Below are 24,618 nucleotides of genomic sequence, written 5' to 3' on the forward strand. Positions count from 1 at the left end.
TTGTTTCCTTATTCTTTGACTAATGAGAAGCTCTCCTGTCTCAGTCATTACATTTACGCAAATAGCCCCTATTATTCAATTATACATAATAGTTAACACTAAACCATACTTTGGTCAGAAAGACTGACTTTTAAATAAGGAATCAATTACACTTTCCTGTTTTGATCCAGTAATATCCACCCTCCCCCACCCCCAACACCATTTTCCCTAATTATGTTTAGTGCAGATGTTACGTGAATTAAATAAAAAAGTAGTAAGTTCTTAAATCTACACTTGAATGGTGACAACTTTTTCAATATAAATAGTTCACCAGTCACAAACAAATTATTTTCTATCACACCACAGTTGCTTAACAAAAATTGGCAAACACTTCAAAAATGTTTTATTTTTAATATTTTTACATTTTGACTTGTTAACATACATTAATTTAGAATAATGCAGGCTCTTCTGAAAAAAATATTACAACTGATTTGAAGCTTTATTAATGGGCCTTGACATTTAAATATTATAAAAATAAGTCAATTTTACATAAGTGTTTGTTTTATGAACTGAACTCTTCATGCAACATTTAGTAAGGCAAAGAAATAACTGTTTAACAATTCAACTGAGAAGCAGCTGTCTAAGAAGGTAAAATGAGTTGAACTCTTGTAGCTCGATAACGTATACAAATCAGTGTACACGATTATTCAATTGTAAACTAGATAGCAAACAGAACTTCAGTTTCGTAAAAAAAATCAAATAAACGCAACTCATGAGCTAAAATGACATTATCTTGTTTAAAAATGTTATATAGAGGAACAACATTTACATGTGGGTAATTTGGAAAGTACCAGTTTTACAGAGTGTGGAAAACAGAACAGGTCATTTAACTTAACAGTTTATTTTGGGAGAGAAGAAGCTGGGAAGAAATATTACTCTGTACAAAGTTAGAATTACTAAGAACATAATTCAAGTTGTGACAATTGTATAGGTCACAATACTATATTTAAAAAGGCCAAGATCTACAAGTTTGATGTGAAAATGAGACAATGTCCCCTTTAATTACCATTTGGCCAGTAATTAATAACTACCAAAAATAAAATCAATTCTTCTTTACCTTTTTATATATATTTCAAATCTTTAGTACCATAAAGTGTTTTACCATGTTATACTCTTAAATTTTGGATGTACCACAAAGCTAGATCATTTCAGCAACATTCAAAAAAGGTTTAGCTAAAATTAAAGATGGAAGGAACAGAAAAGTCTGTATCATACTTTTGATAGCTTGAAACATCAGCCCATGTGATAGCAAAAATAAATAAGGCATCTTTAAATACATCATTCTATTCTTTCCAAACCACCACTTACAACAACCACTTGTTTCCTGTCACATAATAATACATTTTATTTACAAACTTCCAAATTATGTGAGATCTGGGTAAATGTCCAAGTTTCATGCATTACAGCTTCTGTACTAGAGGCAAAAAACTCCTTGGGACAAAAATATTGTACATTATATAGCTTAGTGCTGTGATTTATTTCTTAAGTAATATGTATCTAACATGCAAATTTAAATACCCTTACCAAACAATGCTCCCTCTGGGTAAAATACCTCCATTTATATGTGTGTAGAATATTATTTAATTCTTTTATTAAAACAGTTAAGTTAATAAGGGAGACTGCTGCATATGCAATTTACTCATTTACACCCTAATATGAATAACAGAACAATTCTAGTTCAACACCAGATTAACAGGATGGAAATGTCCTTAACAATTTGGAGATTAAAAATAGTACCAAAACATGTTAGATTACATCTAGAAAAACCTTAACCTCATATTTTTACATTTGTTGAGCCTCAGAGGCACAACTGTACATGAGTGCCTGCTGCTGTGAAAGTAATTCTATATTCTTCAATACAATTGGAAAAAAGCTGACAATTTAAAAAATATTTTTTAAAAGGTCTGTTGAAGTTTTAGAACCATTCTTCTTCATCATCATTGTTTACCTTTTCAAAGCTCTTACAGACAGTTTGGGATTTGGGGTGAAACTCAGGGTTTGCCCTACCTATCTCCCAAAACACACCCATTCTTCCACCTTACCCATTTAGATCTAGATGGGCTGCACAAGGGGAAATTAAATAGTGATTGTATTTTTTAAAACTGCTGCTTCCATTATAGTGAATTATTTCTGCTTATCAACTGGATTACTATTGCTGTTCTTTAACTTTCAGAATTCTTACTGATTCACAACAGTTAGTAAATAGGATTTACCAATTTATTAATAAAATTTCCCATCATTTCAAGCCCAGTGATAATATACTTTTCTTAAATACAATTTGATACCCTAATTCAGAAAATTATATGTGTGAATTCAAGTTGAAATAACAGTATGGCTTTGGAACAACAAATTACATGCACATAAATAAAAAAATCATTTTGGCAATAAAACATTTACAGATACAAACTTTTTGACCATTTTTGGATTAGTAATTTTTATGTAAACAATGATGCAAGCAGCGGTTTTATACTTCTAAAACTGTACATATCTGGGGACATTCAAATCATGCATTAAAGTGGATCACTGCAAAAGAGCAATTGTTAAAAATACAGAATCACTCTCACAGAGAGGGATAACAATTTCAGATTTAAAAAAAATGGATAGCTCACTGCTGACATTTGTACTCTCACCTTTAAGACTTCCAAAATGCCTTTCCCACTGATGTGTGGGCTAATTAACTGAAGACATTGAGTAATGATAGAAGATATTACATTAACTCGTTATCCAAGCCAACAAAAAGTAGTGGAATTTATCTATACGGGACAAGGAATACAGGGGAGATTAAAACTCCAAATTTCAATTGACCATCACAAAAACAGAGGTGAAAAAATTTATTCACTATTGCAGCAAAAAAAAATGAAGAAAGGTCTCGTATGATTTTTTTTAACATTAAGACGTGCAACACCACTGAATATTTTGTTTACAGGCTGCTTGACAGCTATGTGTATTTCAATCCCATTCACCAATTATAGGTTCATTGATAGCATCTAACATAGCACCCAGCAGAATATTCTGATTACTGGGAATATATTTACAGTCTGATTTAAAAAAAAATTCTTCCCAATTCCCAACATGTTTAATTAAAACTCTCAATAAACTGCAATCATTATATAAAAAGATCACCACTTCTGCTCCAATGTGATACTGTATTTTGGGAGAACAAAAGGAAAAATAAACAATACAAAGTTAATGTTTATACTTTTCTAGTGGAATTATAACTTTTATTCAGACCTACATATATAGATTTATATTGACTAAATATTTAAAACATATGTACTTGGTTTCAAGTCATAAGCCCTGGTAAAGCAAATTCATTAATCTCTTCTTTCTTGCTCAGTTTTTCCTCCATTTTCTCTTGAAGATGCCATTCTCTGTAGTTGCAAGCACAGCAGCTGCTCTATGGTACTCCATCCAAGAGGCCAAATTCCATCTGCGAGTCTTTGTAGTGACCAACTGCAAGCTCTTTCACCCTAGTGGACCTTAGAACTGCACCAAATATTTGTCCTTTTCTTTTGTTTATAAATACATGCTTCAAGAAAGGACCAATGTATAGTACCAGTGAATCCCCTCACCAGTTTATCCAATCTTAATCCAGGAATGGCTTTAGCTAGACTAAATCCTAACCCAGCACAAACCAAGGTTGAATCAATGCCTTCCTACACGGTATGGCTGAATTAATCAATCAATACAGTTGGCCATTTGGAGAACTGTGGGGAAGTCCGCAGAAAATCCACCTAAACGATTCTACTGGTAACTCAACTGTTGTGCTCAATTCAATTACACCAGATTAGAGATACCATCAAACAGTTCTAGCATTGTATTATTTATAAATGAAGGTTGGGGAAACTTTTCCAAAACCTTATTGCACATAAAACATTATAGTTAAGAGATTCTGGTATTGACATCAGTATGAGTAAGACGAAATAAAAAGCAAACAGATAGATCAGGTAGAAGATTTAGAAGTAGTAGAAATGTTAAAGTCATTTGATCGACATTCAACAAAATTTGGAGAATTTAAATCTTCAGTAAATATCAGGGCAATCTTCATAATTCCTTTCCCAATACTTCCCTGTATAAATCCAGTCCAATGTTCGTGTATGCTGATTGATATCCTGTCGAAACCATCTTTAGAAAAAAATTTAGAAAAGTTGTTATGATTAATAGTTAATTATTGAGCTTTAAATCCTTATTTCTTCTAAAACAAAACTAACCTGGTTCTCCATTCTTCTTCCTTTTTGGCTCTCTCTTTACGAGCAGCCCGTTGTTTCTCTTCTAATCTTTCTTTCTCTGCACCAGCAAAATCTGTCAATTGCAAAACCCAACATAATGCTCAACAAGGTTATTTCTAAAGTTAAGCTTCAGTAATGTCCTTTTGTTCATAAGTGAGCTTTGACATTACGTTGGCATTAATCAGATTTACAGTTCTTTCTCCTGAGGAATCTATCATCACAGAATCCAGCCTTATGCCAATTTGACTCACTTTACCTGATTATCAAGAAACAGCTGAGACCAATGTAAGTGGCCAATACAAAGATAATACACAAAACCCCCAGATGAATTGCTCAAACTCGCCTCTCAAAACTGATTGTCCCTCCACCCAAGCTGCTACAAAAGCTGTCCATCTCAGAGTATAGAAGCACCTACTGAAATCAGTACAAATTGCAAATGGAACAAAGTGTAAAATTCAGCAATTTATTAGTGTGGAAATTTGGTTCATGGGAGCAACATATTGATGCCTACTAGAACCATAGAACATTACAGCACAGAAACAGGCCTCTTGGCCTTTCTTAGCTGTGCCGAACCATTTTCTACCTAGTCCCACTGACCTGCACTTGGACCACACCCTTCCATACACCCCTCATCCTTGTACCTGTCCAAATTTTTCTTAAGTGTTAAAAGTAAGCCCGCATTTACCACTTCATATGGCAGCTCATTCCACACTCCCACCACTCTCTGTGTGAAGAAGCCCCCCCCAATGTTCCCTTTAAACTTTTCCCCCTTCACCCTTAACCCACGTCCTCTGGTTCTTTTCTCCCCTAGCCTCAGAGGAAAAAGCCTGCTTGCATTCACTCTATCTATACCCATCATAATTTTATATACCTCTGTCAAGTCTCCCCTCATTCTTCTACGCTCCAGGGAATAAAGTCCTAACCTATTCAACCTTTCTCTGTAACTCAGTTTCTCAAGTCCCGGCAACATCCTTGTAAACCTCTGCATTCTTTTAACCTTTTAATATCCTTCCTGTAATTCGGTGACCAAAACTGCACACAATACTCCAAATTCGACCTCACCAATGCCTTATACAACCTCACCATAACATTCTAACTCTTATACTCAATACTTTGATTTATAAAGGCCAATGTGCCAAAAGCTCTCTTTACAACCCTATCTATCTGTGACACAACTTTAAGGAAATTATGTATCTGTATTCCCAGATCCCTCTGTTGTACTGCATTCCTCAGTGTCCTACCATTTATCTTGTATGTTCTACCTTGGTTTGTCCTTCCAAAGTGCAATACCTCACACTTGTCTGCATTAAACTCTATCTGCCATTTGTCAGCCCATTTTTCCAGCTGGTCCAGATCCCTCTGCAAGCTTTGAAAACCTTCCTCAATGTCCACTACACCTCCAATCTTTGTATCATCACCAAATTTGTTGATCTAATTTACCACGTTATCATCCAGATCATTGATATAGATGACAAATAACAATGGACACACCACTGATCCCTGTGGCACACCACTAGTCACAGGCCTCCACTCAGAGAAGCAATCCTCCACTACCACTCTCTGACTTCTCCCATTAAGCCAATGTCTAATCCAATTTACTAGCTCACCATGTATACCTAGCAACTGAAACTTTCTAACTAACCTCCCATGCGGGACCTTGTCAAAGGCCTTACTGAAGTCCACGTAGACAACATCCACTGCCTTCCCTTCATCCACTTTCCTGGTAACCTCCTCAAAAAACTCTAATAGATTTGTCTAACGTAAGTCCCTGTCTATCCAAATACTTGTAGATCCTATCTCTTAGTACTCCTTCCAATAATTTACCTACTACTGACATCAAAATTACCAGCCTATAATTTCCCAGATTACTTTTACAGCCTTTTTTAAACAATGGAACAACATGAGCTATCCTCCAATCCTCCGGCACATCACCCATAGATACCGACATTTTAAATATACCTGCAATTTCAGCACCAGTCTCCTTCAAGGTCCAAGGGAGTACCCTGTCAGGTACTGGGGATTTATCTACTCTGATTTGCCTCAAGATAGCAAAAGCAAGCACCTCCTCCTCTTCAATCTGTATAGATTCCATAATCTCACTACTTGTTTGCCTTATTTCCATTGACTCCATGCCAGTTTCCTTAGTAAATACAGATGCAAAAAACCCATTTAAGATCTCCCCCATTTCTTTTGGTTCCATACATAGCCAACCACCCTGATCTTCAAGAGGCCCAATTTTATCCCTTACTATCTTTTTGCTCTTAATATACCTGTAGAAGCTTTTTGGATTATCCTTCACCTTGACTGCCAAAGCAACCTCATGTCTTCTTTTAGCCCTCCTGATTTCTTTCTTAAGTATTTTTTTGCACTTTTTATACTCCTCAAGCTCCTTCTTTGCCCCGTTTTCTATACATGTCATGCATCTCTCTCTTCTTCTTTATCAGAGTTCCAATATCCGTTCAGAACCAAAGTTCCTTATTCAAATTCAGTTTGCCTTTAATCCTGACAGGAACATAAACTCTGCATTCTCAAAATTTCTCCTTTGAAGGCCTCCCACTTACCAATCACATCCTTGCTAGAGAACAAACTGTCCCAATCCTTTTTAGATCCTTTAGCTTTAGATTTTAGCTTTTTAGATCTTTTCGGATTTCTTCAAATTTGGCCTTTTTCCAGTTTAGTACCTCAACCCGAGGATATTGGAGTATAAAAGTTGCACTGTTTGCTGTGTAACCAAAACTATGTAGTCAGCTTTGAACTTGCTATTTGCTATGCATATATCCAATTTAGTAGGAGAATGAAATCTTAAGAATGTAGAAGACAATGGTGTGTTAATGAGAGGTAGCTAAGAGATGTAGATTAGAACAGGACTAAGTCAATGGGTAGAAACAATAGTGGCAGATGTACTTGTGATACGCAACCATAGACCGATTAGATATGCTAATGCAACTAAACCAGGAGATTGCTATAAAAAATGCTATGTACAAGGATCGGTTGGCAATCGGCGACTAGCTCAATGACTGTCTCAGCCTTGATTTGCAAATTAAATTCTTGAAGAATCTTCTGCGTCTCCTGGTCGTTTGTGGGGCACGAGAAGCCACGACAAAATTGGCGACCGCGGCAGGACCGGAACGAGACCCGCGGAAAGGAAACGGCAGATTGGGGACGCTTCCCAGTCCTCTAGGGACACCCACAAGGCTAACAGAATTAAGGGTGCACCCAAACAAAGGTAAGCGCTTTTTGCAACAATTTGGACTAAGAATTCTGTTAGTTTTGGGGAGGTCTTGGAGTATCAGAAGTGTGGAACCACTGCCGAAGGGTCTCTCCGGTCCAAAGAATAAGTACAAATAAGTTAATAAGAAGTTAAGGAAAAATTCCACGTGGTGTTGGTAAGTCCCTGTGGATACCGCTTCATATGAAACGAAGGTCTGAACTGGCAGGGAAAGGGAAATAGCGAATATCCTCGTGGATACCGCCTTAAGAGATAAGGTGCAAAGAGAATATTCTATGGATACCGCTCTGAATAGAGGTCTGTACGGGCAGAACAGAATAGGAAACAAGGACAGTCCAATATATAGTTTAAAGTTATGGTAGATAGACGATAGACTAGGCATAGAATTAGAGTAAATAATATTATCCAGTAAATGAACTGTGAATCTCTGAAATACCTTAAAAAGAGAGAACAACATGACAGGTAAAGGAATGGCAGTAGAGATTCTGAGCAAAAAAATCCCAGTAAATAAATATGAGATCACAAAAACTTCAGAAAAATGGGAAAAGAGAACCAAAAACCTGGTCACAAAATGGCCAAGAGAAGGAACGTAAGCTTGTGCGAAGAAATGGAGGCACTAATTAAAAATTACAAACCAAAAGATAAATCTAAAAGAGGGCAAAAAAGAGAACGAGAAATGGAAGTGCTAAAACTCTTCAGAACGGAGGGAGAAAGGCTGAGGAGGACAGGTAGAATATTGATTACAAGCGAGGAAGACACTAAGGTGCTGGAGAAACAGCCTGTGAGAGAGAGAGGAAGGTACAGTGAGAAGCTGGCTTCAGCTCCGTACCCGCATGCGAAAGAAACAGAAAAGCCCCCTCCCTATAATGAGGAAGGAACCCCTAAGCAGTGCCCCCTGCTGACGGGAACAGTAAACATGCAGGGAGAAGTACAAGTTTGGGTTAATGAGGAGGAAAAAAGATAATACGAGAAGGAAAAAACGGCAATATGGAAGGAGATACAGGCAGAAAGGATAAAGGTGGAACAGGCAAAGAGAGAAATGAAAGAAGAGAGTGAACGGATGAAATACTTGAGAGAGGAAAAGGAGTATGAGGAGTATCGGTTATACCATAGAAATAAACAGACTAGAAAAGAAAGTGGCTCATCAGGGCAGGAAGAGATGAGGCATTCAAGAGGAAGTTGAAAAAGGATAGGAGATGAGAGTCTTGGAGAAACACAAAAGAGAAGAGAATCAAGCATGAGTAAGGATCATGAGGAGTCCCTGCCACAGGTGTACAGACACAGACAGGAAGAAAGAGAAGGGGACTCATTGGAGGAGCAAGAGTTAAGTGGAGAGAGAGAGAGGATACGAGAATTTGTGGGGAAGAGGTAGGAGGCAGAAGCCTAGAAGAGCAGAAGGAGGCGGTAGGGAAGCGATTTGCGGAAGTAGAGAGAAGCTAGATAAGTTTCTGAGAGGGGATTGCCAGAGGAGATGCGAAAAATACTCCAGGGGCCAACCAAGTATTGAATCAAGACAGAAAGGAAGGACTCCACAGGGAGACCGAGGGAAGAAGAGGACCCCGGAGAAATTTGTGTGGAAGGCAGTAAAGACATACCCTGCGACAGATGGGGAGTCAGGCGAGGAGGAGAGCTAGGGCAGGTGGGAAGGAGGAGGAAGAATGATGCCATTGTTAGTTAAAGGATCAGGACAAGTGCAGTAAATCCCTTGGGGATCCCAGGACCCAGAAGGGCTGAAAAACACTCTGCCCAATCTACGTGAAGGAGCAGGGAAATGGATTAGAGCCTTTGAAGAAGAAACGGCAGGACGATTATTGGCTATGGGAGATTTGAAGGCACTATTGATAAGGTTGATGGGAACCTCCAAATTTAACGAACTAATGGAAATGGCTGGCATAGTAAACTCGAACGACCCGAGAACTGATGGAGACGGGTTTGACAGAGTGAGGCAGAGGGTAAGGCAGGCTCTCAGGAAGCTTTATCCACCCAAAGTGGACCCCAAAGCCTTAAAGAGGGATCCACTGGGAGACACTAAAAACCCAGCAGCCTACGTAGAAAACCAGTTGAAAAGGTGGAGACTGGAGACTGAGCAAGAGGTGGAAAATAGCTTATTTATCATCACACTGTTCTGACATAGCATTTTGGATGCAATGCCTCCGCAAGTAAAATCCAAACTGAAGTAAGTGATTGGGCTGACATCAATGACCCCACAAGAATTTAGAGACCACGTAGTCCATGCGGTTGAGAAGTACCAGAAAGACAAATGAAGGTTGGCTGAGCAGCAGGAAGAAGTGCAAAGAAAGTTAATACAAATGCAGCTCAAAGAACTCAAAAAGGAAAAAGAGAAAAGCAAAAAGATGCTGCCAGCAACCACCGGTCCGAGTACAGCCATCGAACTGGATGAAGCACCGCTATATGGAGGAACCGATCATACTGTAAGACAAGGGCCGGAAAACCCCATGCCAATAATCAACGTCTTTCGAGGAGCATTCCCACAAATGCCCTATCAGGAGCAGACTAAATTCATACAGCCCAGACAGGACTGGAAGTCCCAAGGAGGAAGACAGAGGAGCTATGGGCAGAGGGGACCAGTGAGGAAACAGGGGGAAAGAGAGGTAGAGAGATTGTACTGGGGATGTTATCAGCCAGGTCACATGAGACGAGATTGTCCGTTAACACCATGGCCTATCACACACCAGCAGGAACCGATAAGAAGGGAACTAAAGCTTAGCCAAGGACCAGCCCCCACAGGCCCAAGCAGACCTGTGAACCCCTATACGAGGTATTAGGGGTACCCCGAGAACTTGAGTTACCCAATGATAACAAGGGAGGCAGACGAGGAACCCATTGTTCAGGTTATGTTAGAAGGGCAACTGACACCAATGATGATAGATACTGGAGCCACGTACACTTGTGTACAGCCACAGTATGCCCTTCACCTTCCCATGTCAGGAAAGTTTATTAAGACGGTAGGGTTCTCGAGGAAAACACAGTGCACAGCTCCAGTGCAGTTGAGAATGGGAAATAAAGGAATTGTTTTGCCGGTGCTAGTATTTAACGGAACTCCGATTAATTTGTTAGGCAGAGATGCCTTATTGAAACTGGAATTCAAATTAGAATGCACCAGAAATGGGCTAAGTGTGGAAAGAGCAGGGGCTCAATTGATAGTGCGAGAAGACAAGAAGGCTAATGTCTTTTGGATAGGAGACATCGCAGATCAGATTCAGGAAACCTGGGAAAAATGGAAAAAGGGTGTGCAGGCTATATTACCCAGGGCAATAATGCCCAAATCTGACTTACATTGTACAATGATTTTTGATGAGACTCAGAACAGGGAGTTAGAGGAGAGATGGCACCTGGAGGCATGTACCCAACAGCACCTGGAAGGGGAGGCTGTGATAATTGGAAAGCAAGGGGCAGCTTTACAAGTTAAGTGCAACACCTTTTTAGAAAATTGGTACAGGATACCGGAAGCTGCGCCCCACGTAACATTGTTGGTAAACAAGGGATATCAGTCTAAAGACCTGGGACCCTTAGTTAAGTGTGCTGAAACCGTATAACAGTATGGAGGAAAATCACGCCAGAGGTGTGGATATCAGAAGACAAAAATTGCATTAAAATAATGGTAAGTGTAGATATGGTAGGGACAGTGAGAGAGGTCGAAATAACTCCCCAACCACACATGCCATTGCTGGGAAAGGAAAGAGGCCAGCAGAAAGATAGAAGGTTAGATGAGTTGCCATCTATTCTGTGGTCACAGCATGACACGGCCGTAGGGAAAATAAAAACAGCTAGTCCGGTGGAAATAAGGCTGAAAAGGGGAGCAATTCCACCCAAGAGACCACGATACCCTCTAAGAACAGAAGCAGAAGAGGGAATAGCATCGACAGTGCAGGGGTTGCTTGAAATACGAGTGCTTAAAAGAACAAACAGTCCATGCAATACACCGTTGCTGCCGGTCTTAAAAGCAGATAAATCTAAGTGGAGATTGGAACATGATTTGCAAGCGGTAAATGATGTGGTAGAGGACTGGCCAGCGGTAGTCCCCAACCCACACACGCTTTTGACTAATGTTCCACAAGAAGCAAGTTACTTTTCAGTGATTGACTTGGGTTCGGCTTTCTTCAGCATTCCTCTGGCCCACCAGTGTCAGTATCTGTTTGCATTTACTTACAGAGGTGCTCAGTATACCTATATCAGAATGCCGCAAGGGTTTAAACATTCACCACATGTTTTTAATCAGGTGTTGAAGGCAGACCTAGAGGGCATACCATTGGAAAGTACATTGTTACAGTATGTGGATGACCTGATTTGCTCCCACAGTAAGGAACAGTGTGAGCAGAACACTATAACTCTGTTAGAGAAGCTGGCGCACTGAGGACATAAAGTATCCAAAAAGAAACTGCAATTTTGCACGCAGCAAGTGGAATACTTAGGCAGGGTAATATCCAAGGGAGTGAAGGCGATAGCACCAGATCAGATTGAGGCAATAACTAAGGCCCCAAAACCCCAGACTGTAGGGCAGATGATGACGTTTTTGGGAATGGCAGGGTACAGCTCATATTGGATAGGAGAATATGCTGAGATTGTGGCACCTTTGAGAAAGATAATGAAAGAAGCAGGACATACAAATTTGAAGAACGGCTTACAGTGGAATGGAGAGGCGGAGATAGCTTTCAATACTATTAAGCAGGAATTGCAGACTTCCGGTAAGATGGCGATTGTTTAGTTGCTCCGAACTTCTGCTCCGCTATTCTTCTTACCTTTGCACTATATGTCTCCCTTCTTAGACCTTAGTTAGGTATTTTATTAGTTCTCTTTTACCTGCCTGCGAACACATCTATCTTATAATGGCTACCAAAAGTACTAAAACTGGGAAAAAGGAAACTTCTACGGCTTTGTCGGCTGACATTCTCGCTGTTCTGGAACAACATCGACAAGATACTTTAATGGATTTTAGAACTGAATTTAGAACTTCTTTCAACCAGCTGAATATCAAATTGGATCAGAGTGGATGAACATGCTGAACATTTATCTCGCATTGACGTAACTTCTGAAGATTTAAAACGCCGTGTTCAATATCTTGAAACTCTCTGCTCCAGCCTAGAGGAGAAGTACAGTAAACTTTTTTTCCCAAAATGGTGGATCTTGAAAATCGGAGCAGACATTGCAATCTATGAATTCTTGGTTTGCCAGAGGCCACCGAAAAGGGCTCTCCCGTTGAATTTTTTCCTAAGTTTCTCTGTGAGATCTTCGGGAAAGAATTCCTTCCGACTCCACCTGAGCTTGAAAGGGCACACAGGATCTATGTTCCTCGAGCAATTCTGCATTCCCGCCCATGGCCGATTATTTTATGCTTTCATCAATAACAGGTGAAAAACCACTTGATGATGGAGGCACGCCACAGAGGTACTTTTGCTTTTCAAAATACGGTCATTCGGATTTTGCCCCCCAGGTTCTGAAGATGCGTGCTGAGTTTAAAGGTGTAATGAAAGTGCTTTTTGATCGCGGATTCAGACCCTCTCTCCGAAATCCAGCCGATCTTCGAATTACGCTTACTACTGGAGATTATAAGTGATTTAAATCAGTGAAGGAGGCTGAGGCGTTTGTTGGAAGTCTTCCAGCCACCTTGTCTTCTTTGGAACCGGCCTGACCTTCTAAAATGGTTGATAAGTACATCCCGGAGTAAAACTATTTTTTCCGAACTCAGACTTTACTTGAATAATTCAGTCATTATCTATTGAAACTCTAAGGGCTGTAGTCAATCTCTCCCTGGACTTGGTGCGTTTTTTCTAAATAGATAATTTAAGTTTAATGTTTTCCTGCGAACTTTTAGATTTTACCTGTGTAATCTATTTTATTTTTGTATAACCTTATCTATAGAGAACTACAATTGTCTTTAACTTGTTTTGGAGGTTTGGAGTTTTTATTGAAGGCCTCCCTGTTGGTTGATTCATAGTTTAAGTTTTGCTTTTTTTTCTGTAAATGGTTGATAAGGACTCTTTTTGAATTTTACAATTTCCCCCTTTTCTCCCTCCTTTTTTTTTCTCTTTTAATCTTTTATAATTTTTCACGGGTAGGTTAGTTTTAGTTTCCTTCTGATTTTCTTTGTATTAAGTTTTATACTTCTGTTGAAATTGTTCCTATTTGTAATTCTGTTTTCTAGTGCATAAATTAGCTATTATTTGTTATATTATTTATACAGAACTTTTGTTAACGACACGGAACTGGAAGTCATACTTGGGTTAATTTTTTTGGTAGAGCTAGTTGCTTTTCTAGGTAGCCGTCTAATTTTGGGTTGCGGGAGGGGAGGGGTTCTCCAGTTCCAACACTACTCACTGTTTCTTTTATTTTCCTTTGTTATTCAGGACATGTCTCTGTTTTGATTCTATGGATCTATGTTTACATTTTTGCTCCCAGACTGTTATTGTACTGCTTGATTTTTTATATGCCTGCTACCTTATATGCACTAACAATTGAAGGCTAATTCACTTAAATTTGTGAGCTGGAATGTAAAGGGATTTTTTATATGCCTGCTACCTTATATGCACTAACAATTGATGGCTAATTCACTTAAATTTGTGAGCTGGAATGTAAAGGGATTGAATCATCCTGTTAAAAGAAGCAAGGTCTTCTCGCATATTAAACAACTCAAAGCTGACATTGCTTTCCTTCAAGAAACTCATATTCATAGTCTTGATAATTCTCGGCTTCTGTCAAAGTGGGCGGGTCAGCATTTTCATTCTTCCTTTGCTGCCAAAGCTAGGGGGGGGGGTCTCCATCCTTATTAATTCAAATATTCCTTTTGAACTCCATAATAAGATATCCGATACAAATGGCCGTTTTATTATTGTTTCTGGTAAATTATATAATACTAAAGTTGTACTAGCAAACCTGTATGCTCCCAATTTTGATGATGTTAATTTTTTTGAACGTTTTTTTCTCCTCACTACCAGATTTAAACTCATACTCTCTTAAACTGGGTGGCGATTTCAATTGTTGGTTAGATCCTAATTTGGATCGATCGTCCTCTGTTACTAGACTACCTACTAAATCTGCCTTAGCTATTCACTCTTTTCTCTCTAATTATGGTATCTCTGATATATGGTGTTTTCTTCATCCTACTGAGAGAGACTATTCTTTTTTTCACATGTTCACCATACCTTTACTAGAATTGACTACTTTTTACTTGATAATCAACTTATTCCATTTGTCTATTCTTGTGACTATCAGAGTATACTGATTTCTGACCATGCCCCAATTGCTTTGTCTTTAAATTTTCCTGGTCTCCCTCAGAGGAATAAACACTGGTGTTTTGACTCGACTTTACTATCAGATGATGATTTTCTAAAATTTATTAAATATCAGATAACCTTTTATTTTAACACCAATACATCATCTGAAATCCCAGATTGTCTGGGATGCCATGAAAGCATATTTGAGGGGTCAAATAACCCCCTATACAGCAAATCTTAATAGAAAGTCCTGTGCAGATCGATTAGACCTCATTAATCAGATGAAAGAATTGGATCAACTGTATGCTCAAACTAAGAATCCTGAACTATACAAGAAGCGTGTAGAACTTCAAACTAAATTTAATCTTCTGTCTACTCAACCTGTCGAACGCCAGCTTCTTGAAAGTAAGAGTCGCTTCTATATTCATGGTGACAAATCTGGTAAATTTCTAGCCAATCAGCTGAGGTGTTCCAAAGCCAAACAACATATTACAAAGATCCGGAAGGAGAATGGAGACTTTACATCGGATCACTTAGAAATGAATGACGCATTTAAAAATTTCTATTCTCGACTTTATTCCTCTGAATCTTTGAATGACAATATCTCTGTTGATCATTTTTTAAATAATCTGAATATTCCTTCGCTTTCATCTGATTTTAAAGCCAAACTTAACGCGCCTAGATCATCAGAAGAAATATCTTTTGCAATTTCTGCATTGTCTTCAGGGAAATCTCCTGGACCTGATGGGTTTCCCGTAGAATTTTATAAATCATTCTCTTCACTTCTTTGTCCTCAGTTATTCTCAGTATTGTCTGACTCGTTTAATTACGGTAAATTGCCACCCTCTTTTAATGAGACATCTATTATTCTTTTACTAAAAAAGGGCAAAGACCCAACAGAGTTGTAAAGGGGGTTTCTTTTTTTTCTTTGTTACTGTTGGGAAAGGGTTTCCTTTTGTTAACTAGCAGGAATGCTAATTTACTGATAACGAGAATGGTATTCCTTTGTAAACCAAATGGGGATTAATGTTCTTTCTTCTGAGTCTGGAAGCTTTTGTTGACGGGCTTTTGGGCAGATCGGCGCGAGGGGGTCGAGAGAGAGGATGCCATGCTCTAAGCTGGGCGAGGATCGGACCCCAAAGGGGGGTCCGAGGCCGGGAGATTCTCCGGGGGGAGGGGGGGGGGGGGGATGAAGCTAGATGTGCTTGGTTGACCACTCGGAGGGTCCTGAGCTGTTTGGGGAGTCGAGGAGTTCGGAGGGTCCTGAGCTGCGAGTCGAGGAGTTCGGAGGGGATCGAATGGTGGCCAGAAGACTTCAGTAATTGAGCTCCAACGGCTGTGCACGAAGTGGTTTGGACTTTGATAAGTTTGGCGCCTTTTCTTTAATTTTCTCTTCATATATACTGTATCGTTATTAATCACTTAGTTATAGTAACCTTTATAAATTGTACTCATTTAATCGCATATGGTGTACTGTCTGGTTTTGGGCGAGGCGGGGACATCACACAGCATCCACACCAGCTGATTACCCAGTTTGGCGGGGCCGAAGGCTGCTCCCCCTAGACAAGAACGAGCTGAGCGAGCCTGAGGCGACCCAGGGAGTTACAGAGTGTTCCTCGAATAGGCCGATTTCTTTGCTTAATGTTGATGTTAAAATCTTGACCAAAGCTTTGGCTTATAGTTTAACTGTTATTCCCTCTATTATTTCTGATGATCAAACTGGTTTTATTAAAAACAGTCTTCCTTTTTTTAAACATTCTGCGTTTATTTAACATTTTATATTCAGCTCCAACTGGGATTCCTGAATGTGTTATTTCCCTCAATGCGGAGAAAGCATTTGATCGTATAGAATGGAACTACCTTTTTGCAGTTTTAGAAAAATTTGACCGGTCAAAGTTTTATCTCTTGGATCAAATTGCTGTATTTGGGTCCTACTGCCTCTGTTTTGACTAATTTTCAGAAATCCCAGTTATTTAACCTCAAACGTGGCACCTGTCCGGGATGTCCTTTAAGGCCCTTTCTCTTTGATTTGGCTATAGAACCTTTGGTGATAGCATTTCGAAATTGTCCTGAATTGACCGGGATTTGGAGAGGGGGTGTTGAGCATAAAGTTTCTCTTTATGCTGATGACTTATTACTTTTTCTTTCAAATCCGTCTACATCCTTACCTCCAATGTTTTCACTTCTTGATCAGTTTAACCAGTTCTCTGGCTATAAATTTAATTTACATAAGAGCGAACTTTTCCCAATTAATAAAGAAGCACGAGAATTAACATTTTGTAATCTCCCTTTTAAAGTAGTTTATAATCAATTTACTTATCTTGGGATTACAGTCACAAGGAAGTTTAAAGATCTCTTTCGTGAAAATTTTGCCAATCTTTCATATACTATAAAACAGAGTCTGTTACCATGGTCACCTCTATCTATGTCTTTGGTAGGTCGTATTAATGTTGTTAAAATGTATGTTCTCCCTAAACTTTTATATTTATTTCAATCAATCCCAATTTTTATTCCTAAATCTTTTTTTGATTCGTTAGACTCTATTTTTTTGTCATATCTGTGGAAGAATAAGCGCTCTAGAATTAATAACGTTTATCTCCAAAAATCTAAAAAAGAGGGAGGCATGGCTTTACCTAACTTTCGTTTATATTACTGGGCAGCCAATATACGTTGTGCTACCTTTTGGTCTTTTTTCCATGGCCAACCTGAGTGCCCTAATTGGGTGGCAATGGAGTTGAGTTCCACTAAAGATTTATATTCTTGGCTCTGTACTCCCTAGTAGCTTGTCCAGATTAATTGTTAATCCTCTTGTTAGACACACTTTGCATATATGGGCTCAGTTTAGGAAATTTTATGGTTTCCATGGTTTTTCCTTTTCTAGCCCTATCTTACATAATCACCTTTTTTTTTACCTACTACGTATGATTCAGCATTCCATGATTGGTATAGGAAGGGCATTAGACATTTTGAAGATCTTTTTATTGACAATCGCTTCGCATCTTTTCAGCAGCTCTCTGCTAAGTTCAATCTGCCCAATGCTCAGTTTTTTTAGATATCTCCAAATTAAACACTTTATTAATCCTTTAATTCCTAACTTCCCTGAAATGCCTGAGAAAAATGTTATGGATTTCTTTCTTTCTATTAATCCACTAGGTAAAGGTTTAATATCATTTATTCATGATAAATTAGCATCCTTATGGCGTGCCCCTGTGGATAAAATTAGAATGGCTTGGGAGCATGATTTAAATATCTCCTTATCTGATGAGACTTGGGACTTGATTCTCAAATCGGTTAATTCAACCTCTCTTTGTGCTCGCCATTGCCTTTTACAGTTTAAGATTGTTCATGGAGCCCATATGTCTAAATCCAAACTATCTCGATTTTACCCTAATATTGGTCCTCTTTGTGATAAATGCAAAAGGGGCGAGGCCTCTCTCGTTCATATGTACTGGTTTTGTCCTAGCTTGGAGAAATTTTGGAAAGATATCTTCACAACGTTATCTTATATTCTGAATCACCACCTAGAACCTAACCCTTTAATTGCTTTGTTCGGTTTTTTGGGTGAGACAGATTTACGTCTGAGTTCGACCAAGTTTAGAATATTATCTTTTGCTTCTCTCCTGGCTAGACGTTTAATCCTCCTTAAATGGAGAGATGTTGCCCCGTCCACGCATGCTCAATGGCTTAATGATATTATGTCCTGCTTAGACCTTGAAAAAAATCATTATTCAGTTCTTATTTCGGATACAAAGTTCCATAAGGTCTGGGGACCTTTTATTGAGTATTTTCATAACCTTCCTCTTAACTAAGGTTTTTTTTCGGTCCCTTGCTTTCAGCTCCTTTTTTTTTCGGTAGTAGGCATCAGTATCTTCTGTTGCTCAGTGTATTTACAGTTTTGGGGGTTTGAATGTCCTGATTTATATTCTCTATATTGTGTTGTGGTTGGTCTGGAGTTTTTTTTTGTTGCGGGGCTTGGGGAGGATACTAACTTTACATGTCTTCAATTTGGGTGCTTTCTCAATTATCTTTTGTATTATATTATAATTGTATGTTTATTTTTGCACTGTATTAATGCTCTTCATTTCGATCTGGGTTTTTTTAAATCTGTAGCGATGTAAAAAATGTATAAAAAAACTAATTAAGCAGGAATTGCAGTCAGCACCAGCATTAGCTTTGCCTGACTATGAGAAGGTTTTTCATTTGTATGTATCCAACCAACAGGAGGGTTATGTCACAGCGGTTCTAACATAAGAGACAGGCACAGGAAAAGCAAAGCAGCCGATAGCATACTACAGTACGAGACTAGATGGGTGGCTCAGGGGTATCCACCCTGTTATCAGGGATTGGCGGCGCTGTACTATGCATATGAAAAGGCATCATCTGTAACCCTGGGCTATCCTGTGACTCTGTACACAGACCACAAAGTAGCAGAATTGCTGGAAAGAGGGAAATTTGTGCTGACGCCAGCCAGGATAGCAGCGTATCAGATGCTATTGACATTTCCTGACATAACTATACAGAGATGCACTACCAGTAATATAGCCAATTTTGTTCCTTTGGGCTATGAAGGAGAACCCCATGATTGTGTAGGGAAGACGATGGCATTTGCCAAATTGAGAGTAGATTTACGGTCAGAACCACTAGAGGATGCAGATAAAAAGGTTCTGTTCGTAGATGGCTCTTGTTATAGGGATTATGACGGAAATCATGCAGGGTTCTCAGTAGTGCAGCAAGATCAGTTGAGCTATAAGATTACTAGGATGGAGTCATGTTCCCAACCGTGTTCCGCCCAACTAGCGGAAATCAAAGCCCTGACAGCTGCGTGTGTAATGATGGAAGGGGAGAAAGTAGATATCTATACTCATTCAGCATATGCTCATGGAGTATGCTATTTGTTCGGGGCAGTGTGGAAACAGAGAGGTTTTAAAAAAAGCAGTGGAGATCCCATACAACATTGTCAGCAAATTCTAGACTTTATAAAAACCATAATGAAACCTAAAGCATTGGCTATAGTAAAATGCCAGGCACATAAAAAGGGAAATGATGTAATAAAAAAAGGGAAATCAAGCTGTGGACGAGGCAGCCAGAAAAGCGTCTGGATGTACATCAGCTGTCATTGCCCCCCAGGTAAGCCTAGCTCCAGAACCTGTGGTAGAGGACCTAATTGAAATACAAGGTAAGGCAACTTTGGCAGAACAGACAATGTGGAGACGACGGGGGGCCAAGCAGAACCCGGAAGGCTTGTGGAGCATGGAAGACGGTTTGTTGGTAGCGCTCACCCCTCTACTGATGTTTCTAATTTCAGAAGCGCATGGGATTGACCATTGTGCAAGGGGGGGGGGGGAAGTGATAAAGAAGGATGGTTTTTGGTCACCTTATTTACAGGCTTCAGTGGACTTTGTCTTGTCACAGTGCGAGGTATGTGCACAGAATAATGTTCGGAAGGGAATTACAACCCCAATAGGTCACATTCCTGTAACTGTCAGTATTGTATTGTTGAGCTGTGCGCTTGTGCTGTGTTGTTTTCTTCCTTGTCTCAAGTCTCTTGTAGTGTGTGCTGCAACCAGACAATTTCCGATGCTCGTGGCACTTACTGAAGCAAGCTTGGTGGAGAAAGAAACACTGAAAATGTATCGTTACAGACTACAACACCTGCAGGATGAACAAGAGCAAAACGATAGTTTGGGAGTAGATTGTAAGGGCTTCTGAGTCTCAGGTACAAAGGGACAGGTTTTTGGCTCAGCGGCCCAGGGTAACAGGGAGAGAATACTTTGAGGTCTTGGCGCAGAAAATTATAGTTTAACCCGAGATTTGGGAATAAGGGGGATATATTGGAGTATAAAAGTTGCATTGTTTGCTGTATAACCAAAACCATGTAGTCAGCTTTGAACTTGCTATTTCTATGCATCTATCCAATTTAGTACGAGAATGAAATCTTAAGAATGTAGAAGACAATGGTGTGTTAATGAGAGGTAGCTAAGAGATGTAGATTAGAACAGGACTAAGTCAATGGGTAGAAACAATAGTGGCGGATGTACTTGTGATACACAACTGTAGACCGATTGGATATTAAAGTTTAACACTTCTTGAAGAATCTTCTGCGTCTCCTGGTTGTTTGTGGGGCACAATTTTGTTGTGGTTTCTCATGCCCCACAAACGACCAGGAGACACAGAAGATTCTTCAAGTATTAAACTTTAATTTGCAAATCAAAGCTGAGACAGTCATTGAGCTAGTCGCCGACTGCCCACCAATCCTTGGACAGCATTTTTTACAGCAATCTCCTGGTTTGTTGCATTAGCATATCCAATCGGTCTACGGTTACATATCACAAGTACATCCGCCACTATTGTTTCTACCTATTGACTTAATCATGTTCTAATCTACATCTCTTAGCTATCTCTCATTAACACACCATTGTCTTCTACATTCAATTGGATACACACATAGCAAATAGCAAACTCAGACTACATAGTTTTGGTTACACAGCAAACAATGCAACTTTTATTCTTTATCCATGATCAAGATGAAACTAATGGTGTTATGATCACTGGAACCAAAGTGTTCCCCTACACACAATTCTGTCACCTGTCCTAACCTGTTTCCTAATAGAAGATTTAATATTGCATCTTCTCTAGTTGGTACCTCCATAGAAAACTTTCCTGAACACATTTTACAAACTCTAACCCATCTAGACCTTTAACAGTATGGGAATCCCAATCAATATGTGGAAAATTAAAATCCCCTACTATCACAACTTTATGTTTCCTGCAGTTGTCTGCGATCTCTGCAGATTTGCTCCTCCAATTCTCGCTGACAATTGGGTGGTCTATAATACAACCCCATTAATGTGGTCATACCTTTCCTGTTTCTCAGCTTCACCCATATGGCTCCGGTAAACAAGCCCTCTAATATGTCCTGCCTGAGCACTGCTGTAACATTTCCCCTGACTAGCAATGCCACCCCCCCCTCCACCCTTTATTCCTCTGCCTCTATCACATCTGAAACATCGGAACCCTGGAACATTAAGCTGCCAGTCCTGCCCCTCCTGTAGCCAAATTTCACTAATGGCTATTGAGAGAAATGATTCTTAAGGAGTCCATTTAGAATGTGCTGACACAGAAAGAACGTGCAAAGCAACTTGCAGGGCAACGTATAAACCAATTTGCAAAATCAGGATGAAACAATAGCTTGCTGATTAAAGAAGCGATACGGGTAACGGGAAGACATGCTTAACGGTTGAACAATAACGGTGTTAATGCGCTGAGGCTGATAAGTGGGCCAAAGGGGTAATCACATTTGTAATTTTGTAATGAGATTAAAGAAGAATGTAGGGTATAAAAACCTGTGCAAAGTGTAATTCGGCACTCAATCTAGCAGGAGCTGGTTGGGTCCGACTCTGCAGACTCGAAAAATAAAGTTTACCGTTCTGCAAATTGCTGAGACTCAGTGTGTTTCTGACAACGTGGGGGCTCGTCCGGGATCCACACTCCGGCCGCGGTGGACACGAGGAAGGACATCGGAGACGGTGCACCCCGCCGAGTTTGGCGGTCCCTGACTCCTTGCTCGTCGCTCCAGCGCGGCTTGAGCGAGTGATATCCGGACAGCGCAGAGCGGTAAACGGGGAGAAGGGGACAGTACCTGGTACTGGAAGTCCCCAGGACGCACCGGGTAAGTGCCTACTATTATAGTAGACGGGTGCGGGAATAAGTAAGGACGGAGAAGACCGGGATCGCTACCCGGGGGTCCTCCTGATAAAAGTCCTTGGGACGCACCGGGTAAAGTGCCTACTGTTGCAGTAGAAGGGTGCGGGATTAAGTAAGAGCGGAATAAGATGGGAGGGGGTGGCTCTAAAAAGGAAGAGGAAACGGAGAGACCGGGACCATACCCGGGGGTTCCCCCTGATAGCCCCCTCGGTAGAATGTTTGAGAATTGGGGATGTGGAAGACTAAAAGGGAAACAAAAAAAAAAAATGATACAGTACTGTTTAATTTGGTCGAAACAGCCGATAGAAAAACCTGCGGTCTGGTGGCCGCGGCTTGGGTCTGAGGAGGATTGGGTACGACAAGCCTTAAACATTTACGTTAATTCAAAACCAAATGTAAAACCGGAAGAAATTGCTTATGCTTTTTGTTGGGCTCCCTGGCCAGGAGTAACAACAAAGAGTTTTAAATTGGGCATTAAAGGGGAGCGGAAGTGGGACCCACTCGATCATTTACCCCCTCCCTATGTCCAGCCTTCTGCGCCCCTTGCGGGAGCAGAGGGAGAACGTGAAGAAAGTGAAAAAACAGAAGAAATAGACCCGGAGAGGGAAGAGAGGGATGTTAGGGAAAAAGCAAAAGCAAGGATCGAAACAAGGAGTGTGACAGGAGCAGATAAGAAAAAGAAAGACGAATTAAAAAAGGAAGAGGTACAGCTGTGTCCCCTTCGAGAGGTTCCAATGGGAGGAGAACGGGGAGGAACAGGATTTGTAAACGTCCCTTTGACAAGTACCGAAGTACGAGGATTTAAGAAAGATATGAAAACTTTATTAGAAGATCCAATGGGACTGGCAGAACAGTTGGATCAATTCTTAGGACCTAATGTTTACACTTGGGAAGAAATGCATGCGATTATGGGAACGCTATTTTCTGCACAAGAGAGGCAAATGATACGACAAGCTGCAATATCAATTTGGGGAAGGGAACAGCCGAATGAGTTACCGGGGGACCGGAAATTTCCAGTAAACGACCCACAGTGGGACAAACAAGCAGAAGAGAGAAGACGGCAATATCCCATTGCCATGGAAGGGAGGAGGGGATTACAACCTGTAATTGAGACATTAGTATCAGATGGACTCCTGGAAGAATGTATGTCACCCTTTAATACCCCCATCCTACCGGTCCGAAAGCCCGACGGCACGTATCGAATGGTTCAAGATCTGAGAGGCTTAAATGCGGTAGTCCAAACACGATACCCGGTAGTGCCTAACCCCTATAATGAGCAAAATACCTCCTGAACATGAATGGTTCAGTGTGATAGATCTAAAAGATGCCTTTTGGAGTTGCCCGTTGGAGGAAGGTAGCCGAGATATGTTCGCATTTGAATGGGAAAATCCCTTCACTGGGCGGAAGAAGCAACTCCGGTGGACCGTCTTGCCCCAAGGGTTCACGGAGTCCCCAAACCTATTCGAACAGGTACTGGAGCAAGTATTGGCTGGATTCCATTGTACCGAAAAGAACCAACTATTACAGTATGTCGATGACCTACTACTATCGGGACCAGCAGAGGAGGTAGTGCGAGACGATACTATAAGACTCCTGAATTACCTAGGAGAAAAAGGATTGCGGGTGTCCAAGAAGAGACTGCAATTTGTCGAGAAGGAAATAACATATCTCGGACACAGAGTCAGTAAAGGGCACCGCCAAATAACCCCAGAAAGAATAGCGGGAATAACTAAAATACCGCTTCCCAGGACAAAGAAGGAAATAAGACAATTTCTGGGCTTAGTGGGCTATTGCCGGATTTGGATAGAGAATTATACCTCCCTGGTGAAGTTTATGTACGACAAATTGGCAAAGGAAGACCGGGGAATAATCAGCTGGACCGAAGAAGAAGAACAGAAGTTCAGGAAAATAAAAGGGCAACTAATTCGGGCCCCGGTATTAACACTGCCAGCACTGGAAAAGCCCTTTCAGCTGTATGCAACAAACAATGAAGGAACTGCGTTAGGAGTACTAACCCAAGAAAAAGGAGGAAAGCGGCAACCTGTGGCCTTTTTATCAAAAATGTTAGACCCGGTATCCCGGGGATGGCCGACGTGCATACAAGCCGTAGCGGCAGCAGCCGTACTAGTAGAAGAAGCACGGAAATTAACCTTTGGGGGAAGAATGACGGTGTATACCCCGCACT

The 24,618-nt window shown here is 40.3% G+C and overlaps 1 protein-coding gene across 3 annotated transcripts in view; it reads right to left on the reverse strand.

Annotated features, from left to right (window-relative positions):
• The window catches only part of osbpl2b (oxysterol binding protein-like 2b), a 97,816-nt gene continuing 73,198 nt past the window's right edge, over positions 1 to 24,618 (reverse strand). For all 3 annotated transcript variants that reach the window (XM_059980768.1, XM_059980769.1, XM_059980770.1), the window contains 2 exons: positions 4,251 to 4,341; positions 1 to 4,164 (listed from right to left, as the gene is read on the reverse strand). In XM_059980768.1, the coding sequence (XP_059836751.1) occupies positions 4,062 to 4,164; positions 4,251 to 4,341 (194 nt within the window). In that variant the 3' untranslated portion in view covers positions 1 to 4,061. The remainder of the gene's footprint in view (positions 4,165 to 4,250; positions 4,342 to 24,618) is intronic.

Source organism: Hypanus sabinus, chromosome 9, assembly GCF_030144855.1.
Source record: "Hypanus sabinus isolate sHypSab1 chromosome 9, sHypSab1.hap1, whole genome shotgun sequence".
In the NCBI taxonomy this organism is placed as follows: Eukaryota; Metazoa; Chordata; class Chondrichthyes; order Myliobatiformes; family Dasyatidae; genus Hypanus; species Hypanus sabinus.